The sequence below is a fragment of the Fundulus heteroclitus genome, chromosome 22, assembly GCF_011125445.2.
Source record: "Fundulus heteroclitus isolate FHET01 chromosome 22, MU-UCD_Fhet_4.1, whole genome shotgun sequence".
Taxonomy (NCBI): Eukaryota; Metazoa; Chordata; class Actinopteri; order Cyprinodontiformes; family Fundulidae; genus Fundulus; species Fundulus heteroclitus.
Window position 1 is genome coordinate 2,478,011 of NC_046382.1, and position 26,190 is coordinate 2,504,200.

Consider the following 26,190-nt stretch of genomic DNA (forward strand, 5'->3'; position numbering starts at 1 on the left):
ACTCCGCCCCTCCCAGGCCCCGCCCCTCCCCCCTCAGTCCGCCGCGCTGCCTGCTGGAATGTGCGTGCGCTGACGGAGCGGATCGGACAGCATGGAGGACAGCTGCGTGGAGAAGAAGGAGCCCGTCCCCCCGTCATGGAGACAGCAGGGTACGCCGCCCCGTCTGCCCGGTTCTGTCCGGTTCTGGTCGGTTCCGGTCGGTTCCGGTCGGGCTCAGAGACTCGGACCGGCAGCTCCCTGATCCTGCAGGGATTATCACTGTGAGCCGTCTCTGTCGGTCTGCGGCTCGGTTCCAGCGTCTGTGCTTTGAACCAGAAGGTTCTGCAGGAGGTTCTGGGCCTTGCTTAGCTGTGGTTCTGCTGTGGTTCTGCTGTGGTTCTGCTGTGGTTCCGCTGTGACGGCTCAGCGGACCGGACCTTTGGACCTGCAGCGGCTCAGGCCAAAGGTGGACAAAGAGGAGCGGGAGGGGCGGGAGGTGAGGCTGCAGGTTAATGATTGGCTGCAGAGGAGCGTCGGAACCGCTCAGAACCAGAACCTTTCCAGAACCTTCATTCATCCTGCATGCAGCTGGAGGTCTCGGGTTCGTCCTCCAATCAGAGAGCAGATCAGTCTGCTGAGTCAGCAGCTGATCAGAGCCGGTTCTGATTGGACCATCGACCCATCTGCTGATTGGTTCTGATCAATAACAGAAAGTTCTTTGTTGCAGCTCAGCCAGACCCCTGCTGTTCTTCTGGGTCTGATCCAGTTCTGGTTCTGTGACGGTCCAGAGATCCGGTACCAGGACGGCGCCTCTAATGTAGAGCAAAGGTTTTACCTGCTGGTCCCGGATCAGAACCGAGCGGACCGGGCTAAGGGGAACCGGCCCGTTCTGGTCTCTAGTCCATCTCTACCAGCAATCAGCTGCTCACTAATGTTGTTCTGGTTCTGGCGTTCCGGACCTCCTGGTTCTGGACCTCCTTCTCCTCAGATGTTCCTGTCTGCTCTGCTGCTGAAACCTGCAGCTTTACGGCAGAGACGTTGGTTCTGACCCGTTGGTTCTGACCCGTTGGTTCTGACCCGTCGGTTCTGACCCGTTGGTTCTGACCCGTTGGTTCTGACCCGTCGGTTCTGACCCGTCGGTTCTGACCCGTTGGTTCTGATGGTACCAGGTGCCTCTGTGTGGGAGCGGTGCTGATGGTCAGGTGGGGGTGTGATGCTGCGGGCCGCGTTGTCTCAGCATTGGACCCAGAACCGGGTCAGAATCCCTCTGCTGGTTCTGAAGGTTCTACTAAAGAACCAGCTTGGTTCCAGGTCACCATCTGATCCAGTTATGTTCTGATCCGGTTGCAGAGGAAGAACCACTAACTGGGTCTCAGCGAGCTCCAGAACCAGCTCAGATCCACATGATCCTGAGGGGAACCAGTAACAGCCCAGTTCAGCAGAACCATTTGGACTGATTGCTGTAAAGACCCGGTTCTGGCAGAGGTTCTGGACCAGTCCGGTTTAAGGGAGACTGATCTGGGGTTCTGATCCAACCTCAGCTTCAGATTCTGGGCGTCCCACTAGAGCCTGTCCCTGCTTGGGGAAAGGTCTCTGACCCGGTTCTGGTCCCAGACCTGGACCAGAACCGGGTCAGGTACCAGATTCTGTTCTGACTGTGTTATGTCTCCTTCAGGCAGAACATGTCGGAACATTTAGAGCGGTTCTGAACATTCTGGGGTATTTTTTCACAGGGAACCAGAACCAGAACTTTCACTGGAGGCGGTTCTGGTCCGTTTAGAGGAAGACGGTTCTGGTCAGTTCAACGTTCGGTTCTGTTTATACCTTCAGAGTTCAGGGCTGATCCGGTGGAACCGGCGCCTCCTGCTCAGACGACCCGTTAACGTGGTGGTTCTGGTTCTGGTTCTGGTCGCCTCCCAGAACCTTCAGCAGAACACGATGCGTTCAGGAACCGTCAGCCGTCCCAGTTTGCTCTCTGGCTGCTGAGCTGTAACCGTTAAAGGCTGAGCTTGGTTCTGGTTCTGTTCTGGCCTCCAGGCTTGGTGTTGGAGCTGCAGCACCGCAGCTCTCCCAGCATGCACCTGGGTCTGGTGCCGCTCCTTATACGGTCATCTTCCTTCCAGCAGGATGGATTTGAATATCTGTCCTTTTATCTGCAGCCTTTCCCTTTTATGACCCGCGAGCAGAACACCAGCGACCCGGCCCGGCTTATCGGCGCCGCTAACAGAACACCAGCGACCCGGCCCGGCTTATCGGCGCCGCTCACAGAACACCAGCGACCCGGCCCGGCTTATCGGCGCCGCTAACAGAACACCAGCGACCCGGCCCGGATTATCGGCGCCGCTCACAGAACACCAGCTCCTCCTGGTCAGACGGGTCGCTGCTGGACTCACCTGATCAGGTACCAGAGTCCAGATGTTCTGGTTCTGGCCTCAGAGGTTCTCCAGAGAACATCAGCAGGGTCAGGGAGAAAGTTCTGGTCAGGTTCTAGAACCACCTCCTGCAGACCTGGAGGTCCACCTGGTCCAGAGGCAGCCAGGAGGAGGAGGTGGTGCTGTGGGGGAGCTGCAGAGACCCACTGCTCAGGTGGAAGCTCCGTGCTGAGGGAGCACCATGAACAGCAGACTCATGGGTCAGAACGGCCTAGTCAAAGTCCAGGCTGACAAGCTGGCTAAATGCACGCCACACTTTTCAGATCGTTATCTGTAAAAACTTTAAACTTCAAGGAGTGAGAAACACTGAGCCATACAGGCCGCTGTGATGAGGTTATATTATTAAAAATATAACATTTAACAGAGAAATAACATCTAATATTCCTAAACCTTCTGTTTAGTTAATGGATACAAGATAATTTAGGCCATTTATTGCAATTAGTCGGATATTATTTCATTATTTCTCGCAGGTGTTGCAGATAATAGAAAAAATTGTCATAAATTCAGCTGCGCATGCGCAGGTCCCCGCCTCTGCACTGATCTCGGGTCACCCGGAGGGGGGCGGAGCCGCGCTGCTTGCTGCTGCTGGAGGCTCCGGAGGCTCAACATGGACGCAGAGCGGGGTTAGTGTGCTTCAATGTGTCCGCTGCGCCGCGGCTGGAGCATGCCGGACCCTGCGGTTCGGTGCCGGTGGTGAGAGCCGAGGTTCTGGAGGGAGGCGGGGGTCTGTCAGGGGAGGTGAAACGGGTCATCCCGGACGGAGCGGAGCGGTGAAACCAGATCTGTGTCCGGGCTGAGGGCGCCGTGCAGCGGCTCTATTTTTAGCGGCGTCCGCTGCGGGGAGCCTCAGACCATAAGTAGGCAGGCGGCCACATTTGGAGCGGAGCCCCGCTGCTCCCCCCGCGGCTCCCCCGCGGCTCCCCGCCCGCCTCCCGCCGGCAACATGGCCGCCGTGTTAGCCGCTAGCTGCTAACGGCTAACACGGCGGAGCCAGGCGGCTTCCCCGGATGTCTGGTTTAATTTAACGCATTTAATCTGTTTTAGCGGAACACCAGAGGAGGTTTAAATGTTGTTGGGTTAACTATGAGTCCATTTATGAGTTATTTCCGTTCCTAGGCCGAGTTTAAGGCGGGGAGCTGCCGGCGGTCAGTGACTCTCAGCCTGGGTAGAAGCAGCAGGACAACACGCAGCTCCGCCTGCTGCTCTGGGATCAGTTTAGACCACAGGAGCTGAAGGCCTGCCACCAGGACAGCATTTAACCAGTTTATTAATAATTAATCTAACTAATTAATCCTTCATCCCCGCTGCCTGGACACACGTGACGCTGCTAGATGACGTTAGGAATATGTTTGCTTTGGCAGCTAAAGAAATAAAACTACCAGGTAATGATGATGTTTACAGGGAGAACCAGGCTCAGGCAGACCCCTCACATCACACCATTAAATAACTTTATACTTTATTCTTTATTCCATCGTTGGGCTCCTTTTAATACATACTTCATGGTTGGAACCCCTGTGTGTCGGATTATTAAAGGTTCTGGTTCTAATCTAGTCCCTGTAAGTCAGCCTTGGTTCTGTGCAGCTGGAGTCCAGAACCAGGAGGAACTGGGCCGGGGTCTAGGAGGTGTTCTGGTCGGGTCAGGTGGTCCCGGTGGTTCCTGGCTCATCAGAAGCAGAACCGTGGCTGACGGCTGTCCCGTCTCTCCTCAGTGGTGGAGCTGCTGTACTGGCGTGACGTGAAGACGACGGGCGTGGTGTTCGGCGCCGCCCTGCTGCTGCTGCTGGCGCTGACGGTGTGCAGCATCGTCAGCGTCTGCTCCTACATCGGCCTGGCCCTGCTGTCCGTCACCATCTGCTTCAGGATATACAAGGGCATCCTGCAGGCCATCCAGAAGTCTGATGAGGGCCACCCCTTCAAGTGAGTCCTGCTGCCGCCGCCGCTGCTCATCTCTGCTACCTGAACCTGGTACTGTGTTCCTTCAGCAGGGCGGGGCCATAAAACATTTAATGTGCGCTCTGCAGGACGCTGCTGGGCTTCACAGAAACACTTTAATTTATCATTTTTTTAAGCTGCTTTGAAGTGGATCTGATGTCTAACAGCAGCAAACATTTAGACTTTCATCGTTCACTACGGCAGGGCAGACATCTTGTTTTCTCTATTTAGTTACACTTTTAGTTCATTTCGACTCCAAGTTTTTAAAATATTTTATTTGTTAAACATAAAGGAGAAAAAAGACTAAATCAGATTTGAGATGATCTGATATTTTAGGTGTAATGTCACCCAGCCCTGCAGCTGTTGCCCCCAGACATCTGGTCTTGGTGGGTTAACATAAACTAACAAAGATTCTCCTTCCACCAAACTTTCCATTAATATCCCAGAATGCAGCTTTCTGTGAGCGGCCATGTTTGTTTCTCTATCGTGAGTCTTTATCCATGTTTATGTAATGAATGTCTGGTTCTGGTCCATTCATGGGGTTCTCTGGTTAAACTGGATCCTCACATGTCAGGAACACGTTCTCAGAAATCTTCTGCGGCCCACCTGAAATAAAACGTCTGTTTCTGTTTGTCCTGCTGCAGTTAAATGTTGACAGCTTTAATCAGAGCAGACGCCTCTACTGCAGCCGTCCTCAGAAACGTTCCTTTAACACGTCCACCAGGGCAGGTAAAGGTGTGAGTCCACCTGCTGGGAACCCAGGTGACTCAGAGCAGGAGCTAGCAGCAGGAGCTAGCAGCAGGAGCTAGCAGCAGGAGCTAGCAGCAGGAGCTAGCAGCAGGAGCTAGCAGCAGGAGCTAGCAGCAGGAGCTAGCAGCAGGAGCTAGCAGCAGGTTCAGACTTGTCCTCTGATCAGTTCACAGAGAGACGCTGTGCTGGTAAACCTGATCTGTCCTCATGTCCGCCTAATGGAGAGACAGACAGCTCAGGATGATCAGAAAGACTCGTTTTAATAAAATGAACCAACTACAGCGTTTAATAATGCGCTTCACGCTGTGACCTTCTGGGGGGGCAGAACGGTAGAAACTCTGTCAGGATAGAGGAACTAGCGCTGGGCGATACGGCCTAAACATAAAATCTCTCAGTGCATCAATTTTATGATTTTAATCAAGCTTTTTTACTTACAAAATAAACTAGTAACAAGGAAATCATTCAGATAAACTTTGTTTTTATTTGACACAAACAAATGAACAAACCAGGAGTAATTTCCATGTTAGCTTAAAGTGCAAACCTTAGCTTAAGGCAAAATGACTAAAAGGTTCCTCTTGAACATAGATGAGTGTCCCTACTGTGATTAATAGTTCAATCAGTTTATTTTCACAACAGCAGCAGCAGCCTGTGAGACAGCGCTGAGGGAACAGACTCTAGCTAACATAGACAGGTCACTGGTCGTTAGCTGTTAGCCGTTAGCTGTTAGCCGTTAGCCGTTAGCTGTTAGCCGTTAGCTGTTAGCTGTTAGCCGTTAGCTGTTAGCCGTTAGCTGTTAGCTGTTAGCCACCAGCAGCTTCTTTAACTGCAGCGAGGCAGACAGCAGGCGGTTTATCTGAAGTAAATTTTAACATTTCACTATATTTAAATTAATTTTAAACTCTGATAATTAGAATAAGTGCAGAAATATCCAGTAGCTGTGCTTTATCACGTGCTTTATGTTGTTTTAACATATTTTCTAACTGATTCTAAGCTGTGGCGGTTTTTATTTAGCTGTGGCGCCGCCTTGTAGCAGAAACCCTCAGTAAATAATTTCCCCTTTAGAGTTTGTTTCCTAAACATTCAGCATCATAAGATTTTACCAGAACAATTTGTGTATATATATTTTTTTGCATTGGCAAATAAAAATCTGGATTTAAAAAAAAAAATGTATCCCCAAATATCAAAAATTGCAAATTCAAATGAACAATAAAACGGATTTATGTCGCAGAACTAACAGAACTGAGGCCAACAGGACCACCGGGTCTAGACCGGTCCGGTTCTGGACCGCGGACCTTCCACGGCACCAGCCCGTAACTTGGGTCTACCTCTGGTTCTGGTTCTGATGAATAAACTTAATCTGAACCGGATCTCATTTAGCCCGGTCCCTGCGGTTCTGAATGTTTCCTAAACGGACTTCAGAGAGCCTTCAGTAACTCGCTGGTTCTGTCCGACCCGTCTGGGCCGTTTAAAAAGCTCTGATCCATAAATCCTCAGTTCAGCTGGTTGATGTGGGATTATTGGACTCAGAGCGGTTCTGCTGAGCGGTTCTGAGTCCAAAGAGGATTTATGGCTGATCCGTGTTTCTGGCTGCAGAACAGAACCTTCCAGACTCATTAACTGGGATTAACAGCTGAGCTCAGAGGATCCGGTCCAAACTACCGGGTCAGCCTGGATCAGAACCAGAACCCAGTTACTGGTTGGCTGTAGACGGACCGACCCGGAGCGCCGCTGGTTCTGCTCGCTGGCCAGGAGGATCCGGGCTTTTAAGCCTTGTGAGGTTCTGGTATAGAGAAGTCCAGAACCAGGGTTGACTGACGCCGACCCGGTTCTGTCCCCACAGGCAGTACCTGGACCAGGAGGTGGCGCTGTCCGAGGACATGGTCCATAAGTACAGCGACGTGGTTCTGGAGAAACTCAACTGGACCATCGGGGAGCTGAGGCGCCTGTTCCTGGTGGAGGACCTGGTGGACTCCATCAAGGTGAGCCCGCCGGGCCTGGACCGGTTCTGTTGGGTTCTGAACAACTGAGCCCGGCTGCTGGCTGAACAGAAACGCTGAGGACCAAACGGATCAGTCAACATCAGCTGATGTGTTGCACCTTAAGCTGTGGTTCTGGAGGCCCGGTTCCTGCAGCGGTTCTGGTTCTGACCCACTTTGTCTCCCTGCAGTTTGCTGTTCTGATGTGGATCCTGACCTACGTCGGCGCCTTGTTCAACGGGCTCACTCTGCTGATCCTGGGTGAGCAGCTTCCTGCTCTGCTGACGGTACCGACCCAGTGGTACCGACCCGTGGTACCGACCCGTGGTACCGACCCGTGGTACCGACCCGGTGGTACCGACCCGTGGTACCGCCCCGTGGTACCGACCCGTGGTACCGACCCGGTGGTACCGCCGGGTCAGCGCCGACCCGTGGCGGTTCTAACCTGCCGCTGCTTCTCTCTTTCAGGTGTCGTCGGAGCGTTCAGCTGCCCAATCGTTTATGAGAAGCACCAGGTAAATATCACCCACAATGCACCTGTGTCTGACCCGCTCAGAACCGCAGGTCCAGATGCTGAGGTAACACCCTGTCTCTGTCCCCAGGCCCAGATCGATCACTACCTGGCGCTGGTCAACAACCAGATCAAGGACGTGGTGGGAAAGTAAGTCCAGAACCGGGGGGGGGTGTCGGGTCGGCCAGACCAGCAGAACCAGGGTCCAGGTTCTACTGAAGCTAAACGGTTCACCTTCACAGCAGGTGGTTTTAGTAAACTGACCCAGCTGCTGAAACCGGGCCAGTCTACCAGAACCCCCCGTCCAGTTCTGAGGACTGATCCATTCAGCAGAAATGATTTTCAGACGTCGCTCTTCACAAATCATGGATAATTTGGGTTTCCTGTGCGGTTCTGTCACCTTTTTCCTCCTTATTCATATTTAATTACATTAATGCAGGAACTGGAAGCTGATTGGCTGTTCATGACGACGAAATGTAAACAAACGACTGGCCGTCTAAAAATGGGAACTTCTTACAGAACCAGTCAATAAAGAATCATTTACATCAATATTGAACCGGATCGTTACCCAAAGAACCGGATCATGACCCAAATAATCGGATCGTGAGCCAAAGAACTGGATCGTGAGGTTCTTAACGGCACCCTGCTCAGCTGACTGGGTGGACGGGTCCAGTTCTGGTTCTGCTGAGGACAGGCGGCTGTGTTCTGCTGGAGGAAGGGTGGAGAACTGATACTGGTGATGATGTCATCAGTGACATCATCACTAGACTTCCTGCTTCAGACCCAATGATCTCTGTAGTAACGTGTTAACTGATGAAACAGGCCTGGTTCTGACCCAAACAGCTGCTGTTAGACTGAACAGGCAGAACACAGGTTCTGGTGGGGTTCTGATCAGGTTCTAATCAGGTTCTGATGGGGTTCTGATCAGAACCTGATCAGGTTCTGGTGGGGTTCTGATGAGGTTCTGGTGGGGTTCTGATGAGGTTCTGATCAAGTTCTGGTGGGGTTCTGGCGGCCCGTCTGACGCGTGTTCTGGTCTCTCCTGCAGGGTCCAGGCCAAGGTTCCTGGACTGAAGCGTAAGGCGGAGTGAAGGCTCAGCAGGTCGGCGTCTGGATTCAGGAAGTTCTGGTGGAGGATATGAAGGAGGAAGAGGAGGAGGAGGAGGAGGAAGAGGAGGTTCTGGTGTGGGCGTGGCCCGACTTAATGTATTTGTCAGATTAATAAAGTTTTTTTTTTTCCAGTTCAGAATTCCTTATTTTGTGGTTCTGGGGAAGGTCCGGTCGGTTTGATGACGATGATCCGTTTATTTACGTTTCTGTGAGCCAATCAGAGTCCCAGAGGCACGTTAAGCCCCGCCCCCCTCGCCCTCAGCGTACCGCAGGAGGGCGGAGCCGCTCCACCAGGGTCAGGCGGCGCGTCTGGTTCTGGAGCCCAGATCTTCTGACGGTTCTGCCGGCTGCTGCCAGACGGGCCTCGGACCCCTGGAGGAGGAAGAGGAGGAAGAGGAGGAGGAGGCTAGTACTAAATCTTCATCGCTTCTCAGTAGCTGTAGCTAGAACCACGTAGAGCTCGTTAACCTCGTTAGCTCATCATCGTCATCCCCGCCGTCTCCGCCCAGCCGATTATTTAACGCCGAACCGGGCCTGGGCCCGGTGGGCCGGTGAGCCGGTACCGCTGGGCGTCTGTGTTCTGATTGTGAGCGACTTCATTCTTCACCTGTGCTGGTTCTGTGGAATGCTCTGTGAGATGTAAACAGTTATCAATAAAGCTTCTAGACCAAGAACCACGCCTCCTCTCTTCTCTGACCCGACCCGACCCAACCGGGCCCGCTTCTGGTACCTCAGGTTGGTTCTGCTGCAGGTTCTGGCTTTAGTGGGTCTGGAACCAGAACCTCCTGGCAGCCCTGGTGGGAGAATCCTCCCACAGAGTGACACCGGTGCTGCTGGGCTTCAGTCCAGCAGAATCTGGTTCTGGTTCTGTTTCTATGCTGGGTTCTTCAGAACATTTGGCCCTTAGAACCAGTTCTGGTTCCAGGTTCTGCTAGGTTTGGTGAGCAGGTCCGGTTCTCCAGGACATCTAGTATTGCACCGTTACAGTGACGGAACGCTGGTACACTCAACAGAACCGGGCCCGGTTCTGTGGGTCCAATTAGAAGATGGTTTACACACATATAATCTTTATTTAAATGTTTTACAGAAGTTTACATTCACATCATTTAGTTAATCAACATGAAGCCACTGAGCAGCACCAGAACCTTCAGGGGAACCGGGTCCAGATCCCCTGGGTTCTGCTGCAGCAGCGCCTCCTGCTGGTGAAGGAGTAATATTTAGTCTGTGAGGAATACATGTCAACATCCTTAGCAGGTGGGTTCTGGATCGGACCGGTCGGGTTCTGAGGAGTTCTGACCTAGTTTTTATAAAAACAGGAAATAAAAGCTTCTCAGTAAAGATGCAGAAGGTTAAACATCACCGCGGTGCGTTCAGGTGCTGCAGGAGAAACCATGGAGGAGAAGGTTAAACATCACCGCGGTGCGTTCAGGTGCTGCAGGAGAAACCATGGAGGAGGCTCCTGCAGCAGCAGGTGGACCTGCCGGTTCTGTTGAGGTTCTGAAGTCCAAACGTTCAGGACGCTCTTCAGTCTCTAAGGTGCAAAGATCCCTTGAGGCTCCGCCCCTGGCTGCAGCTGATTGGTTCACAGCCCTCAGGTGGTGCGCAGCTGCAGCACCGCCAGCTGGCTGCTCTCTGACTCCGCCCACTCCCCCCTCACCTCCAGCCTCAGCTCCTCCCCCTCCCTGAGGAGCAGCAGGCCCACCCTGCTCCAAGGCCCCGCCCCCTCCACCTGCAGAGCCGCTGGAGCTCCGCCCCTCTCCTCCACGCGCCGCAGGGCCACGTGGGCGGAGCCTGGCCTCAGGTGCAGCGTCAGGATGAACAGGTAGAGCCCGTCCGCAGGAGCCGTGAAGACCCCGGTGTCGGAATAGAACCGGTCCCGGTTCAGGGACGGGCTGAACGTGACGGTACCGTCGGCGGCGCTCCGAGGAGCTCCGCCCACAAACAGCAGAGAGACTCCTGATTGGCTGGACGGGAAAGGCGCACCTGCGGAGGACAGGTGTGAAACTTAAAGCCGCTTTGGTGTCTCAGATGTTGTGAAGCAAGACTCACCTGCTGACGCCCTCCTGCTGCGGTGTCCTCCTCCTCCTCTTCCTCCTCCTCTTCCTCCTCCTCTTCCTCCTCCTCCTCCTCCTCCTCCTCCTCGCTTCCGGCCCCTCCTCCTCAGCACCTCCTGCAGCTGGTCCAGCTCCAGCGCGTCTCCAGACGCCGCCACCGTGTCGGCGTTGCTGAAGACGCTCTTGAAGACTCGCAGGTGTTCCTCCAGGCCTCTCTGCAGCCACCGCAGCTGCAGGTCCAGGCCGGCAGGGGGCGCTCCGCCCTCCGCCGGCGTGCCGTTGCAGGAGCAGGACCTCTCCTCCAGCAGGAGCACCCTCTGCTGCAGCTGCTCCACCTTCTTCTCCAGCTTCCACAGGTCGCTGCCGTCCCCGGCGCGCTGCTCCAGCTCCGGGTGGAGGAGGAGGAGCGGGGTCTCCCTGGCCGGAGCTCCTCCGCCGGGCCTCCCGGAGCCAGCGGGGGGCCAGCGGGGCGGGGCGGGCTGGTCAGCAGAGGGCACCTCCTCCTCCTCCTGGCCTCCTGCAATCAGCACCATGAACATCAGCTTCAACCTTCATCATGACCCATGGAGGCCACTTTCAGCTTTTTCCCTCCGCCCCAGAGAAGAAGAAGAAAATTTGTAATGTTTTAGTCTTTAAATATCAGATAAAGACATGATTTTATGTTTATTACCTTTTCTGTTTTAAAGCTTCAACCATAAAATGTTAAATTCAGACAAAAAAAAAAACTAATTCCTAGTTCTGGTGGATTTTAACCAGATGCTGGAGACAGAACTAAAGCTCACAGAACCAGAACCAACAGAACCTGCAGGTCTGTTTGGACCCCAGGGAGGAGAACCAAAGCACCGGATCAGGACTTTTCAACAGAACCGCGTCGTTCCCACAGAGAAAAACAAACGAGGATTTAATGCATCAATAAATATTTAAATGTTATCCATAGATTATTTTTGGCGGTTTAATAAAAATTATTTCTATTATATTTCTTTGCTGCAGTTTTAATCCGTCACCACTAGATGGCGACAGAAGAGCGACATTAAGGCTAAATCTCTACTTCCTGTTTCAACCAGGGAATCATCAATTAACCAAACATCTGTAAATAATCTCCTTAACAAGCTTTGATCTGTATTAGAAGGCAGCAGATATTCATCATTTCATGTTTTCATGTTTTCACCTGCTGCTTTCAGCCGTAGTTTACCTGGAAGTTAGTGACGGCCAATCAGAACTCAGCCGGTTCTGAGGAAACCTGAAGGTCCATTTCATCAGAACTCAGCCGGTTCTGAGGAACCTGAAGGTCCATTTCATCAGAACTCAGCCGGTTCTGAGGAACCTGAAGGTCCATTTCATCAGAACTCAGCCGGTTCTGAGGAAACTCAAGGTCCATTTCATCAGAACTCAGCCGGTTCTGAGGAACCTGAAGGTCCATTTCATCAGAACTCAGCCGGTTCTGAGGAAACTCAAGGTCCATTTCATCAGAACTCAGCCGGTTCTGAGGAACCTGAAGGTCCATTTCATCAGAACTCAGCCGGTTCTGAGGAAACCTGAAGGTCCATTTCATCAGAACCCAGCCGGTTCTGAGGAACCTGAAGGTCCATTTCATCAGAACTCAGCCGGTTCTGAGGAAACCTGAAGGTCCATTTCATCAGAACTCAGCCGGTTCTGAGGAACCTGAAGGTCCATTTCAGCCCGGCTCTCCTCAGGTGACCTACCTGCTCCTCGCTCCTGCAGCCTCCTCGCCTCCTGCCGGCTCCTCAGCTGCTCCTGCAGCTCCCTGACCTGCTCCTTCAGGGCGGGGATGGAGTGGGCCTCCTGGTCCTGGACGGGCCACTCCAGGAACTCCAGCACCTCCTCGCCCAGCAGGAGCTGCAGCACGTCGCTGTGGCGGATGGCGTCCTGCAGCAGCGAGCGGAAGGACAGCGTCAGCATCTCCGCCTGGTTCTCCTGCAGGACCTCCGCCTCCTGCAGAGCTGAGACGGCGCTGCCGAGCTGGGCCAGCCTGTGGGCCGTGGTTCTGGTTCGGTTCTGCTCCGAGGCCAGAGACTCCTCCACCTGCAGGAGCATCAGAGTTAACCTTTGACCTGACTGTGAGAATCACTTCCTGTGTCCGGTGAGACAAACCTGCTGGAGACCCCTCTGCAGCTCCTCCACCTCCGGCTCCCAGTCCCTGGCTCCGCCCCTCGTGGCTCCGCCCCTCGTGGCTCCGCCCCTCGTGGCTCCGCCCCTCGTGGCTCCGCCCCTCGTAGCTCCGCCCACCTCGCTGCTCTCCCTCAGGGTGAGTCTGTTCTCATTGGCCAGCTGGGTGGCGGTGGCCACGCCCCTCTCCAGGCGGGCCACGGCGGCCTTCAGCTCCCCACAGTTGCAGTCGGCGTACAGGTGGTCCACGTCCTTCTCGTTCTCCTGCAGACGCTCCTCCTGCTGCTCCACGCGGCTCTCCAGCTGCTCCACCCGCCGCAGCACCGTCACCGTGGACCGCTCCACCTCCAGACCCGTCTCCATGAACAGAACACGGCTGGTGCGGGCCGTCTGGTTGATCTGCTGGTCCAGATCCTTCAGCCGCAGTGTCAGCCGCTCCACCTCGGCTGAAGACACCTCCGCCTCCTCCGTCAGCTCGTCTACCTGCACGGAGACACACCTGCTGAGCTCTGATTGGACCGCCGCAGCCCACCTGATGCTTTGGGTTCTGATTGGACACACCTTCACCGTGTTGTTGACCACCATGATGTCCAGCCGTCTGATGGCCTCCCACAGCGCCGTGTTGTCTGCCGGGTGGTGGGGGTGGAGCTCCGGCTGGTCCTCAGGTGTCTGATCCTGGTCCAGATGTTCTCCAGCCTGGGTGGTGTTTCTGGCCCCCAGCCTGGCCTGGTCCAGATGTTCTCCAGCCTGGTTGGTGTCTCTGGCCCCCAGCCTGGCCTGGTCCAGATGTTCTCCAGCCTGGGTGGTGTTTCTGGCCCCCAGCCTGGCCTGGTCCAGATGTTCTCCAGCCTGGGTGGTGTTTCTGGCCCCCAGCAGCCTGGCCTGGGATCAGATACAGTGTTAGTCCTCTGCAGACAGAGACGTCAGTGTTTCAGTGTTTCAGAGTTTCAGCCGCTGACCTGCAGCATCGTCTGCTGCTGCTTCAGCTTCTGGTCCACATCCACCCTGAAGCTGCTGAGGTGGAGCTGCAGCAGGTTCTCCATGTTCCTGCGCTGTTCCTCCATCTGCCTCCTGATGTCCCCCGCCTGCTGAACGGCCTCCTCCAGTCCGCCCAGCTGCAGCCCTGCCTCCTGCGGGCGGCTCCTCAGGTCGGCCACGTCTCCAGCCAGCCCCCCCACCCGCAGGTGGAGCTGCTCCAGCGAGCGGTTGAAGGCCTCCAGGATGGGCTGCAGCTGAGACAGAACCAGCGCCATCATTTCTGGGACGGGGAGCGCTGCAGGGACGTCTTGGTAAAGAGCAAAGGTTTCCTCTGAGGCTGCTGGGAAACACAGTTAATCAAATCAATACTGGCTCCACTTCTAGAAAGAACCAGAGAACTCGGGTTAAAGCAGCAGAACCATCACAGAACCATCACAGAACCATCAGCAGAACCATCAGCAGAACCATCAGCAGAACGTCAGATCCTGATTTCATTCTGGTTCTGAGAAACTCCTGTTGATTCTATCAGAGGTGCTTTACCCCCGCAGCCTTACTGAGGAACACCTGCTGCACTGACGGTTCTCCAGTTTGACCCGTTCTTGTGTTCAGATGATCCGGTTCCTCAGAATCATTCTGTTCGACCCATTCATCAGCAAATGCTTAACAGAACCAGGAGATAAATCCAAATATCTCCATCACGGTGACTCCATCTCCTCCAGGTGGATCCAAACATGCTCCCAGCCCAGAACACGCTTATAGTCCCACCACAGAGTTCTGGTTCTGGTTCTGGTTCTGGTTCTGTCCCAGCGTCTCCAGGTATCCCGGATCCCAGAGCGGCAGGTTAAATGTTAAATAAAGAATCAACAGTCTTTACTGTCGTTTTGTAAACATAATGACACTTTGGTGAGCCGTCGGGTCAGAACCGGGTCAGAACCGGGTCAGAACCCAGACATAACTCACCAAAAACAAGAGATCGTGTTCAAATAGCTGAACGTACTGAGAAGTTAAGAGCAACTGGTCCTGAGATTTAAACGTCTGAACAGAGAAATCAGAGATTTAAAAGTCAAACAGCCTGAGACGTTAAAACGAGACGAAAAGCTGCCGGGAACCAGGAGCTCAGCGGTTCTGGTTCTGATACTTTAGCTCAGCGGTTCTGATACTTTAGCTCAGCGGTTCTGGTTCTGATACTTTAGCTCAGTGGTTCTGGTTCTGATACTTTAGCTCAGCGGTTCTGGTTCTGATACTTTAGCTCAGCGGTTCTGGTTCTGATACTTTTTAGCCTTCAGCGGTTCGGTTCTGATACGTGTTAGCCCTCAGCGGTTCTGATACTTTAGCTCAGCGGTTCTGGGTCTGGTATACTTTAGCTCTGAGCGGTTCTGATACTTTAGCCTCAGACGGTTCTTGTTCTGATACTTTAGCTCTGCGGGCGGTTCTGATACTTTAGCTCAGCGGTTCTGATACTTTATAGCTCAGCGGTTCTCTGGTTCTGATACTTTAGCGTCAGCGCGTTCTGACATTTGTGAGCTGCAGCGGTTCTGATTCTGATACTTTAGCTCAGCGGTTCTGGTTCTGATACTTTAGCTCAGCGGTTCTGACATTTTAGCTCAGCGGTTCTGATTCTGATACTTTAGCTCAGCGGTTCTGGTTCTGATACTTTAGCTCAGTGGTTCTGATACTTTAGCTCAGCGGTTCTGGTTCTGATACTTTAGCTCAGCGGTTCTGATACTTTAGCTCAGCGGTTCTGATTCTGATACTTTAGCTCAGCGGTTCTGGTTCTGATACTTTAGCTCAGTGGTTCTGATACTTTAGCTCATCGGTTTGGTTCTGATATTTACTTCCAGGCGGTTCTGATACTTTAGCTCAGCGGTTCTGGTTCTGATACTTTAGCTCAGCGGTTCTGATACTTTAGCTCAGCGGTTCTGGTTCTGATACTTTAGCTCAGCGGTTCTGGTACTTTTACGTTAAAATAGAAACAGCAAAGCTTCATTCGTGGGAAAGCAGCTCTGGACTGTTTGGACCTGCTGGTTCTGCTGGTTCTGCTGGTTCTATTGACACAGAGGGATGATCATTGGACCCGGAGGCCGTGAGGTTCTTTTTAACCCAAACCCGTCTCAGTCTTACAGAACAAACAGAACCTTCTGTGGGAAAGTCCAAACGGGCGGCTCCATGTTTTCTTCAGCAGGAGCTGAAAAAACAGCGAGACGCTTCTCACACCCACGCAGCTGAAACCCAAACGGGCCCGCCGGGCCGGTTCAGAGGTCCAGAACCGCCTAAAACGGGCCCGCCGGGTCGGTTCAGAGGTCCAGAACCGGCTGCTACATGTCCGGCTTGTTGCTGTTGGATCAGCCCCACTGACAGAATGAAACCAGAACTTTCTGCAGACTGGATCATCTGCAGGTTCTGACTTGGGGACAGCGTCTCTGGTTCGGTTCTGTGGCTGTAAGGCGGGTCCGCAGGATGTTCTGACCCAGCATGGAGAACCTCCCTCTGCTTCTGGAGGCCCGTTTCTGGACCGGATGAGTTCATGTAAAAAGTTCATATCAGCCAGAAACAGAGAACCAGAACCCGGCCGACCCGGTTCTGTAGAACCTGCATCATCATTTCTGCAGGTTCTGGTGTCTGGGTTCTTGTCTGATTAACAGTACATGAGGTGGAACCGAGGTCCGTTTACTCCAGTAAGTTCTTGGAGCTCCTCTCTGGTAGACTTTGGGTCCGCTCTGGTCGCTGATAGAAGGCCCGACCCAGACGGGTTCTGATGGTACCGGCTTATTGCTTCTATGCTGACGGCACCGTTTCTGGAGAATAAATCAGACGTTTAACACGTTTATTTCTACCTGAGCATTTTACTAAACTCTGTCCTCTCAGCGCCATCTGGGCTGGACCTCAGTGTCTCTGGAGGATCCATCCGGTCCAGTCCGGTCCAGTCCGGTTCTGTCCGGTTCTGTCCGGTCCAGTCCGGTTCTGTCGGGTCCAGTCCGGTTCTGTCCGGTTCTGTCCGGTTCTGTCCGGTCCTCAAAGTGCTTCACTGAGTGTAATAAAGTGTAATAAATAAATAGAAATACCCCAGGAACCAGCTTAAACCGGGCCTTAGGGACCTTCAGAAGGTTTTGAACCAAGGACCAGGAGAGTAAAGTCATGTTGATTATTATGCAGAATAAACCCTTTTATTTTGAAGGCCCTGCCTGGACTTCCTGTTACCGTGTCAGCGTTTTTCTGTTCTAAGCAGTTCTGGATGACGGGTCGCAGTTTTTAGGTGAGACATCGTGATCCTCAGCAGATCCTAGCTTCACCCCAGTTGGTCTGGAAGTGGTCGGGTTCTGCACAGAACCTGACCACCAGCCACGGTCCAGTGAAGAACTGCTTCTTCCTGCAGGGGTTCTGAAGGACAGTAGAACCCGACCAGAACCACGGATTACAGAGAGTCTGGATCTCATGCAGGTGGGAGGTCCGGATCAGGAGGTTCAGGTGCTGTTGTTGTTCCTCCCACTCTCCCAGCAGAGGTCAGAGGTCATGCTGTGACAGGAAGCTGCAGGCCTCCGCCCCCTCAGGCTGAACGAGGGTACTGCACCTACAGGCGTGGCCACGTCACCCAGAAAAAGTGACGTCAGTAGCTCCGCCGCGTGCCGCCGTGTCGTACACCGCCGTGTCGTACACCGCCGTCTCGTACGCCGCCGTAGCGACTTGGGCTAGCGAGCTCTGCTATCAGGTTAGCGACCTGTTAGCCTAGCATTTAGCTAATTTATTTAGCGTTTATCTCGTTCTAGCAGCCAGAACCGCTCTGACCCAGTTTCAGTCATGGAGGATAAAAACTATGAAACATTTAAAAGATAAAGCATTGAGCTGCTCAGGTCCACTCATGGTTCTGGTCTTACGCTGCAGCGGTCCCGGGTTCTGCCCCTGATGATGGTAAACTGGAGGACGGTGGTAACCGGGCCGGTGTTCTGGGTTCTGGTCGGGCCGGGCCGGGTCGTTCGGGTCGTACGCGGCGCTGAAGGACGTCTGGTAGTCGTTCTGCTCTCGGTTCGGGTCGGCATGCTGCTGCAGCCCGGGTCCAGCCGGGTCGTCTGGAACAGAGGACACGGGTTCTGGTGTCAGACCAGCTCAGACCCGTTTGGGTCAGAACCTCCCAACAAGGAGCCAGAGGAAACATTTCAGATCATAAATTTAATCTTTTATCAGCTTTAATATTTTCATAAAACATCTAAAAACACAGAAAGCGTTCCTCTGACTGAGCAAGATGAGGTTCAGCAGAACCTCAGCAGAACCTCAGCAGAACCTCAGCAGAACACAGCTGATGTTCTGATCCAAATCACCAGTCAGTTCATTTTATGTATTTAAATGTATACATTTTATTTATTAGTTGCCTTACTTTGCATTCTAAGCAGTTTGCAGGGCCTGTTGTGTGTTTTCTGTACGTCTGGAGATAAATCAGCTTTATGTCAGACATTATTCTGCATCTTATTATATCGTTACACATTAATATCTTAGAGGATCCATTGATTTGGGTCAATCGTTGTTTTCAGAAGTGATTCCTAAGACGATCTTAAACTTGATAATCAGTAAAATGCTGCAGGGAGTAAAACTTAGAGACAAAGTGGTTCTGAAGGAGTTTACAGAATTCTGTTCTGGGTAAATTATACAGTTTTTATGCTTTTAAATGATTTAATTTCCCTTTAATCCCAGAGGTCATAAACTCTATGAGTTCCTTATTGTTCCTGTTTTTTAGGTTTGGCTCCAGGTTCCCATCCTGATGGTTCTGGGTTATAGGAGCCAGCAGAGGTTCTGTTGTGTTAAAACACTTAAAAACTGCCAGGATTTAATGACATCAGTAATCAGGAAGTTATTCCTGACCATATATGGTGATTCCTGTCCAGAATATTTACCGTATTTAGAGTTTAGACCCTCCTCCGTCCCCCCAGGGTGGCTCATTCATTCATTCAGCCCAGGCTGCAGTAATTTGAGCTTTCTTCACTATAATGAGCCTCGTAGGGTAGAACCTCCTCCTGCTGTTTTAGAATATATCATTTAATTTTAGGTCTTTACATTTTAACACAAAACTTTATTTAAATCCTAAAATTAAAACAGAATCACATGATCCTGAGAAATGAGCCGGTTCTGGGAAAAGGATTCAGGTTTAGATTATAAATATGACTGAGATGGTTCTACCAGCATCAGAACCCAAACTGGAGAACATGAAGACTGAGGCGGGTTCTGTTGGTACCGGCCTTCCTGGATCTGTTCTGGACCTTTTCTGCATCGTGACTAAACTCCAGGTTCTGATGAGTTCTCCCAAATCAAACCCGTCCTGTGGTTCCGCAGGTCAACATCCCAGAGACGGAACATTCAAGAACGTTTCTGATCCGATCCAAGAACATTCTTCATCTGAGAACCGAGACGTTCTGGTTGCATGACCCAGTTCTGGTAGAGTAACACGTACTGGGTGGTTCTGACCCGCAGGAGGCGGTTCTGACCCGCAGGAAGTGGTTCTGACCCGCAGGAGGCGGTTCTGACCCGCAGAAAGCGGTTCTGACCCGCAGGAAGCGGTTCTGACCCGCAGCAGGCATGCAGAGGATGATGGATGTGGGGGTTTCCTCGGCTGAAGCTCCATGTTTCAGTTTCATTCTGACAGAACCGGAGCGGAGAGTCACCGACCTGCAGAACCGACCCGCAGAACCGACCCAAAGGAGGAGGTTCTGCGGGAGTAAAACACCGGGCCTCCCCTGCTGTAGATGTATGAATGTGACCCGGATCAGGCAGGAAATGGTTCTGACTCCAGATCAGGAAGCGTTAGAACAACAGGCTGAACCGATCTAGAACACATAGATCTACGGCCAGGGCTGCTCACAGCAAATGGACCAGAACTTTAAGACGTTCTGTTTCCTGGTTCTGACCCAGATCTGCCTCCAGCTCTCAGGTTTTATTTCTCACAGACTGAAGTGAAGGACTGGCTGCTGGGTAAAGGTCACGGTACCAGAGAACATAAACCTGTGAGGTCAGCAGAGAACCAGAACTGTCCAGAACCTCAGCACCACCGGGTCCTCTGCAGAGACCCGATAAATGAAGAACGGTTCCGGTCATTGTGCTCCGTCAGCTTCAGCGACAGGAAGCTCCTTCAATTGGAGGCGTGGTGGGACCGGACCGGACCGGACCGGACCAGACCGGACCGGTGGAGGTGTGGCGGGTCCGCTTTGTTCCGCTCAGACTCTAAAGGCCAAAGGTCTATTTTAGTCCGACGGTTCCTTCCAGGACCGGTTCTCAGAGCTCTCTGAGCCCCACAGGGTAAAAATAGTCCAGTAAACACCTCAGCAGAACCAGAACCAGAACCCAGGACACGTCAGGAGGCCCGCCTGATGTGTGTCATGCCTCAAACTCCACCCTCCTGAGCCGCGCCGACCTTAAAAACAAACACACCCAGCTGGTTCCTCTGACCTCAGGTTGATCAAACCCTCGTCTGGACCCAGACTGCTGGTTCTGACCCGACCTGAAGGCTTACCAAAGCTCCCTGGCTCTGTCAGAGGGGCAGGAACGGGTCAGAACCAGCAGTCTGGGTCGGGTTTCTGACCTCAGGAACCCACAGAAGAACCGACAGGAGGCGGGTTCTCCAGGTTCTAACATCTCAATGTTCTGAAGGGCTTCTCCTGACAGACCAACAGAACCCGGTTTGGTTCAGATCAGGTTCTGGGTTAGACCTGCTGACAGAACCGGGGGACGGGGAACCAGAACCACGCAGAGTTAAACTAGCAGTTAGAGGAGCAGGACCCGGTACCACAGGACCTGGTACCTGTAGAACCCACAGACCCTGAACAGGGTTCTGACCCACCTTCGTGGCAGTTTGGACCTCTGTGACCCGGACAGCAGCGCCACAGCAGGGAGGTCAGAACCTTCTTCTTCTGGCAGAAGGTGGGCCGCGTGGACAACCGGTACCTGCAGGTGAAACGTTTGCTTTACAGAGGAAAGCTGCAGGAACCTCTACCGGTACCGGTACCGGCCCGGACTCACGTGATCCTCTGGCAGCCCGGCGACCCGGCGCCACACGGACTCTGGTCCTTCACGGCCCGCCTCTGGGACCCACACGGCTCGGTCACCATCAGAACCTTCTTCTGGACGAAGGCGCAGCGGTTCCTGTGAACACAGAGAGGAACGGACCTCATCATCAGCGTCTGTTTGACCTGGTTCTGGTCTCATCCGGGTCCAGGTTCTGGTTCTGGTTCTTTTAGCGTCTTGGCTGGATAAACCTGAGCTTCAGGTGATGAAACCGGGCCACAGCTCCTGCTTCAGTGTCTGGAATCATCTACTCTGAAGGTCCTTCATCAGCCTGAAAACCCAGATGTTCTGGTGCTGCAGAACCTTCAGTTCTCCGTCTAAAGCACCGTGATGGACCAGAAAGGTGTTCTGATCCGGTTCCTGATCAGCAGCTTCAGCTCCTGCCGGACTCTAAGGAGGTCCGTCAGACTATGATGAAGCTTCTCTCTGTGAGAAGACCTTCTCTGGAGGTGCTGGGTCCAGAACCGTTCTGCTGTCCCGCTCCAATCAGGAAGCAGAACCACCAGCAGCTGAAGCTCCTGCTGACGGAACGTCCAGCTGAGGAACATCTGGGACGTTCTCTACAGGCGTGATCCAGCTGTGGGCCGCTTCCTGATTGGTCGGCCTCCGTCTCCAGTCTGGATGTTTATGCTGGAGCTTCCTGATGGATCTCTGCTTACGGCTCCCCCCCCCCACTCTGTGGCTCCACTCCGTCTGAGATGTTTCATGGTCGGCACTGGTGTTTAACTGGTTCTGGATCAGTTCTAAGCTTCAGCAGGTGTTCATGTCCGGATGGACGGAGGATCTCCACAGACTGAAGACCATCATTAATCGTGTTTAACGGGTTAAACGGAGTAAAAATCTGGATCTCCACAGACTGAAGAACATCATTAATCGTATTTAACGGGTTAAACGGAGCAAACATCTGGATCTCCACAGATTGAATAACATCATTAATCGTATTTAACGGGTTAAACGGAGCAAACATCTGGATCTCCACAGATTGAATAACATCATTAATCGTGTTTAACGGGTTAAACGGAGCAAACATCTGGATCTCCCCAGATTGAATAACATCATTAATCGTGTTTAACGGGTTAAACGGAGCAAACATCTGGATCTCCACAGATTGAAGAACATCATTAATCGTGTTTAACGGGTAAACGGAGCAAACATCTGGATCTCCACAGACTGAAGAACTTTAATCGTGTTTAACGGGTTAAACGGAGCAAATATCTGGATCTTCACAGACTGAAGAACATCATTAATCGTATTTAACGGGTTAAACGGAGCAAACATCTGGATCTCCACAGATTGAATAACATCATTAATCGTGTTTAACGGGTAAACGGAGCAAACATCTGGATCTTCACAGACTGAAGAACATTAATCGTGTTTAACGGTTAAAACGGAGCAAACATCTGGATCTCCACAGACTGAAGAACATTAATCGTGTTTAACGGTTAAAACGGAGCAAACATCTGGATCTTCACAGACTGAAGAACATTAATCGTGTTTAACGGTTAAAACGGAGCAAACATCTGGATCTCCACAGACTGAAGAACATTAATCGTGTTTAACGGTTAAAACGGAGCAAACATCTGGAGCTCCACAGACTGAAGAACATCATTAATCGTGTTTAACAGTTAAAACGGAGCAAACATCTGGATCTCCACACACTGAAGAACATTAATCGTGTTTAACGGTTAAACGGAGCAAACATCTGGATCTCCACAGACTGAAGACCATCATTAATCGTGTTTAACGGGTTAAACGGAGTAAACATCTGGATCTCCACAGACTGAAGAACATCATTAATCGTATTTAACGGGTTAAACGGAGCAAACATCTGGATCTCCACAGATTGAATAACATCATTAATCATGTTTAACGGGTTAAACGGAGCAAACATCTGGATCTCCACAGATTGAAGAACATCATTAATCGTGTTTAACGGGTTAAACGGAGTAAACATCTGGATCTCCACAGACTGAAGAACATCATTAATCGTATTTAACAGGTTAAACGGAGCAAACATCTGGATCTCCACAGATTGAATAACATCATTAATCGTGTTTAACGGGTTAAACGGAGCAAACATCTGGATCTCAACAGATTGAAGAACATCATTAATCGTGTTTAACGGGTAAACGGAGCAAACATCTGGATCTCCACAGACTGAAGAACATTAATCGTGTTTAACGGTTAAACGGAGCAAACATCTGGATCTCCACAGACTGAAGAACATTAATCGTGTTTAACGGTTAAACGGAGCAAACATCTGGATCTTCACAGACTGAAGAACATTAATCGTGTTTAACGGTTAAATGGAGCAAACATCTGGAGCTCCACAGACTGAAGAACATCATTAATTGTGTTTAACGGTTAAAACGGAGCAAACATCTGGATCTCCACAGACTGAAGAACATTAATCGTGTTTAACGGTTAAAACGGAGCAAACATCTGGATCTCCACAGACTGAAGAACATCATTAATCGTGTTTAACAGTTAAAACGGAGCAAACATCTGGATCTCCACAGACTGAAGAACATTAATCGTGTTTAACGGTTAAACGGAGCAAACATCTGGATCTCCACAGACTGAAGAACATCATTAATCGTGTTTAACGGTTAAATGGAGCAAACATCTGGATCTCCACAGACTGAAGAACATTAATCGTGTTTAACGGTTAAAACGGAGCAAACATCTGGATCTCCACAGACTGAAGAACATCATTAATCGTGTTTAACGGTTAAAACGGAGCAAACATCTGGATCTCCACAGACTGAAGAACATTAATCGTGTTTAACGGTTAAACGGAGCAAACATCTGGATCCTCCACAGACTGAAGAACATCATTAATCGTGTTTAACGGTTAAAACGGAGCAAACATCTGGATCTCAACAGACTGAAGAACATCATTAATCGTGTTTAACGTTAAAACGGAGCAAACATCTGGATCTCCACAGACTGAAGAACATCATTAATCGTGTTTAACGGGTTAAACGGAGCAAACATCTGGATCCTCCACAGACTGAAGAACATGTAATCGTGTTTAACGGTTTAAACGGAGCAAACATCTGGATCTCCACAGACTGAAGAACCATTAATCGTGTTTAACGCGGTTAAACGGAGCAAACATCTGGATCTCCACAGCTGAGAACACATTTCATCGTGCTTTAACGGGTTTTAAACGGAGGTCAAACATCGGGCTCTCACAGATGAAGAACATAATCGTGTTAACGTTAAAACTGGAGCAAACATCTGGATCTCCACAGACTGAAGAACATTAATCGTGTTTAACGGTTAAAACGGAGCAAACATCTGGATCTCCACAGACTGAAGAACATTAATCGTGTTTAACGGTTAAAACGGAGCAAACATCTGGATCTCCACAGACTGAAGAACATTAATCGTGTTTAACGGTTAAAACGGAGCAAACATCTGGATCTCCACAGACTGAAGAACATCATTAATCGTGTTTAACGGGTTAAACGGAGCAAACATCTGGATCTCCACAGACTGAAGAACATTAATCGTGTTTACCGGTTAAACAGAGCAAACATCTGGATCTCCACAGACTGAAGAACATCATTAATCGTGTTTAACGGGTTAAACGGAGCAAACATCTGGATCTCCACAGACTGAAGAACATTAATCGTGTTTAACGGTTAAAACGGAGCAAACATCTGGATCTCCACCAGGAATGTTCCAGGTTCATCTGACAGGTCGACGTGTTTTCCACTCGGACCTGAAGAGGAACCCGTTTCTCTCCCATTGTTCCAACATGTGGACAAACGGCTGCTGAAACAGCTGAGGTCATTTCCTGCTGTGTCACTTCCTGACGTGTCACTTCCTGTCCAGAGGATCCAGTTTCAGCCCAACAGGAAGCGACATTTCCTGAAAACCTTCCATCCCTTCATCCCAACGTCTCCCTACAGCTCAGAGAGGAAAGGTTCTGGAACCAGGAGTCCAGGCTCTGCTGGTTCTGGACGGGCCAGGTCCAATCAGCTGAGGGTTAACAGGCAGTAAATGTGAGTCCAGAACTGAACCGGGTCACTAAAATAAACCGGTTCTGGTTCTGACTGCTGACGCCGGCTGTTGGACCCAGAGCTTCAGAGACAGAACCGGACCCTGCAGCCGCGGTCCGGTCTGCTGCAGGTTCTTCAGGTTCTGTTAGAAGGCACCTGCCAGAGCTTCAGAGGAACCGTTCCTCTGGTTCCTCTGGTTCTGCAGCTGTAGAAGAAAAAACGCCTCCAGAACGTCACATTTTCTGCTCCCACAGAAAAGACTTCCTCAGAGCTGGACTACCTGCTGACCTCAGACTGAGGCGGAGAACCAGAGAACAGTTCCGCCTGGTTCCCATTACAGCACCATCAGGGGGCGGGGCTTGATGTTATCGGGGCTCTGCAGCAGCGTGAGAACCTGCTTCTCCTAATCTAATTTTATATTAGATGTTAGAAATGAGGGTAAACTGAGATAAAAATGCAGATTTCATCAGTAAAACATTTTTCACTGATCATCAAGAAAAGAGAGAAAACTCGACTCACTGACACAAAATGATTCAAACTGATGCAAAATAAATCAGACAGAAGTTACAGAAAAATGTTTTTTTTTTAAAAGGTTCTGATTCTGTGATCAGGGCTCCAGAACCAGGCAGGGTGCTCCAGAACCAGACCCGGGTCAAACTGGACCTGCAGGCGGTGCCAGCGTGAAGAACAGCACAACACGGGTCCTGGTTCTGACCCTGGTTCTGGTCCTGGTTCTGGTTGTGGTCCCGGTTTCTCTTTCCTCATGAACACCTTAGTCGTAAACAGAACCCCTGGCACAGAAGGAACGAGGACCAACCACATGTTCTCACTCTGCTGGTAAATAGAACCTTCTTCACTCTGGGAGAACAAAGATCTAAGGTTCTGTGATCCTGGATCAGGTCTGGGTTCATAAAGTCTGTCACGCCGCTGGAACGTGAAGGTCCAGTCAGCCCAGGAGGAGAGGCAGAACCAGACTTCAACTGAACCGGATCAGAACCAGATCAGAACCGGATCAGAACCGCTGCTGCTCACAGAATTAGAACCAAAGCTCAGAACCAAACAGACCCAAACGGTTTCTCACCCAATCCGAGCTGCAGATCTCCCAGGCCCCCCCAGCAGGGGGGTCTCTGTCACCCCGGGGGGAAGAGCGGCTCTTCCTCCCTCCTCCTCCTCCTCCTCCACCTCAGGGTCCCGCGCTCTCACCTCACAGCGAGCGCTCACCAGTAAACCCAGAACCAGAACCAGAACCAGTTCTCCCACCGCCGTCATGTCTGCTCGCTGTCTGAA

The 26,190-nt window shown here is 51.6% G+C and overlaps 2 protein-coding genes across 14 annotated transcripts in view; one reads left to right on the forward strand and one right to left on the reverse strand.

Annotated features, from left to right (window-relative positions):
• The window catches only part of rtn4a (reticulon 4a), a 24,012-nt gene extending 14,648 nt beyond the window's left edge, over positions 1 to 9,364 (forward strand). For 3 of the 6 annotated variants that reach the window (XM_012857858.3, XM_012857860.3, XM_012857861.3), the window contains 6 exons: positions 4,121 to 4,328; positions 6,934 to 7,072; positions 7,261 to 7,330; positions 7,538 to 7,584; positions 7,672 to 7,730; positions 8,629 to 9,364. In XM_012857858.3, the coding sequence (XP_012713312.2) occupies positions 4,121 to 4,328; positions 6,934 to 7,072; positions 7,261 to 7,330; positions 7,538 to 7,584; positions 7,672 to 7,730; positions 8,629 to 8,671 (566 nt within the window). In that variant the 3' untranslated portion in view covers positions 8,672 to 9,364. Of the gene's footprint in view, positions 1 to 13; positions 150 to 2,921; positions 3,035 to 3,741; positions 3,794 to 4,120; positions 4,329 to 6,933; positions 7,073 to 7,260; positions 7,331 to 7,537; positions 7,585 to 7,671; positions 7,731 to 8,628 lie in introns of those variants that run through there. The other 3 variants (XM_012857862.3, XM_012857863.3, XM_021313739.2) reach the window with 3 other exon arrangements.
• Positions 8,808 to 26,190, reverse strand: mmrn2a (multimerin 2a). Of its 8 annotated transcripts, none has more exons than XM_036126182.1 (11): positions 25,985 to 26,190; positions 20,849 to 20,971; positions 20,670 to 20,773; positions 17,722 to 17,913; positions 13,831 to 14,189; positions 13,433 to 13,753; positions 12,990 to 13,354; positions 12,857 to 12,944; positions 12,448 to 12,787; positions 10,740 to 11,261; positions 8,808 to 10,673 (listed from the first exon to the last, which is right to left on the reverse strand). In XM_036126182.1, the coding sequence occupies exons 1-11, from the start codon at positions 26,170 to 26,172 to the stop codon at positions 10,282 to 10,284; spliced, it is 2,994 nt and encodes a 997-aa protein (XP_035982075.1). In that variant the 5' UTR covers positions 26,173 to 26,190; the 3' UTR covers positions 8,808 to 10,281. The 8 variants fall into 8 exon arrangements, with proteins under 8 accessions (XP_035982075.1, XP_035982076.1, XP_035982074.1 ...); XM_036126183.1 differs by having other exon boundaries at positions 12,857 to 12,929; positions 12,975 to 13,354; XM_036126181.1 differs by having other exon boundaries at positions 12,975 to 13,354.

Excerpts from the sequence above, each read along its gene's own strand:
- mmrn2a (XM_036126179.1), bottom strand. The coding sequence starts at position 26,172 with ATGACGGCGGTGGGAGAACTGGTTCTGGTTCTGGTTCTGGGTTTACTG. Across the intron at positions 13,754-13,830 it reads AGCAGCAGACGATGCTGCAG|GCCAGGCTGCTGGGGGCCAG; the intron begins GTCAGCGGCTGA and ends ATCTGATCCCAG. Across the intron at positions 10,674-10,739 it reads CAGCAGGAGGGCGTCAGCAG|GTGCGCCTTTCCCGTCCAGC; the intron begins GTGAGTCTTGCT and ends TGTCCTCCGCAG.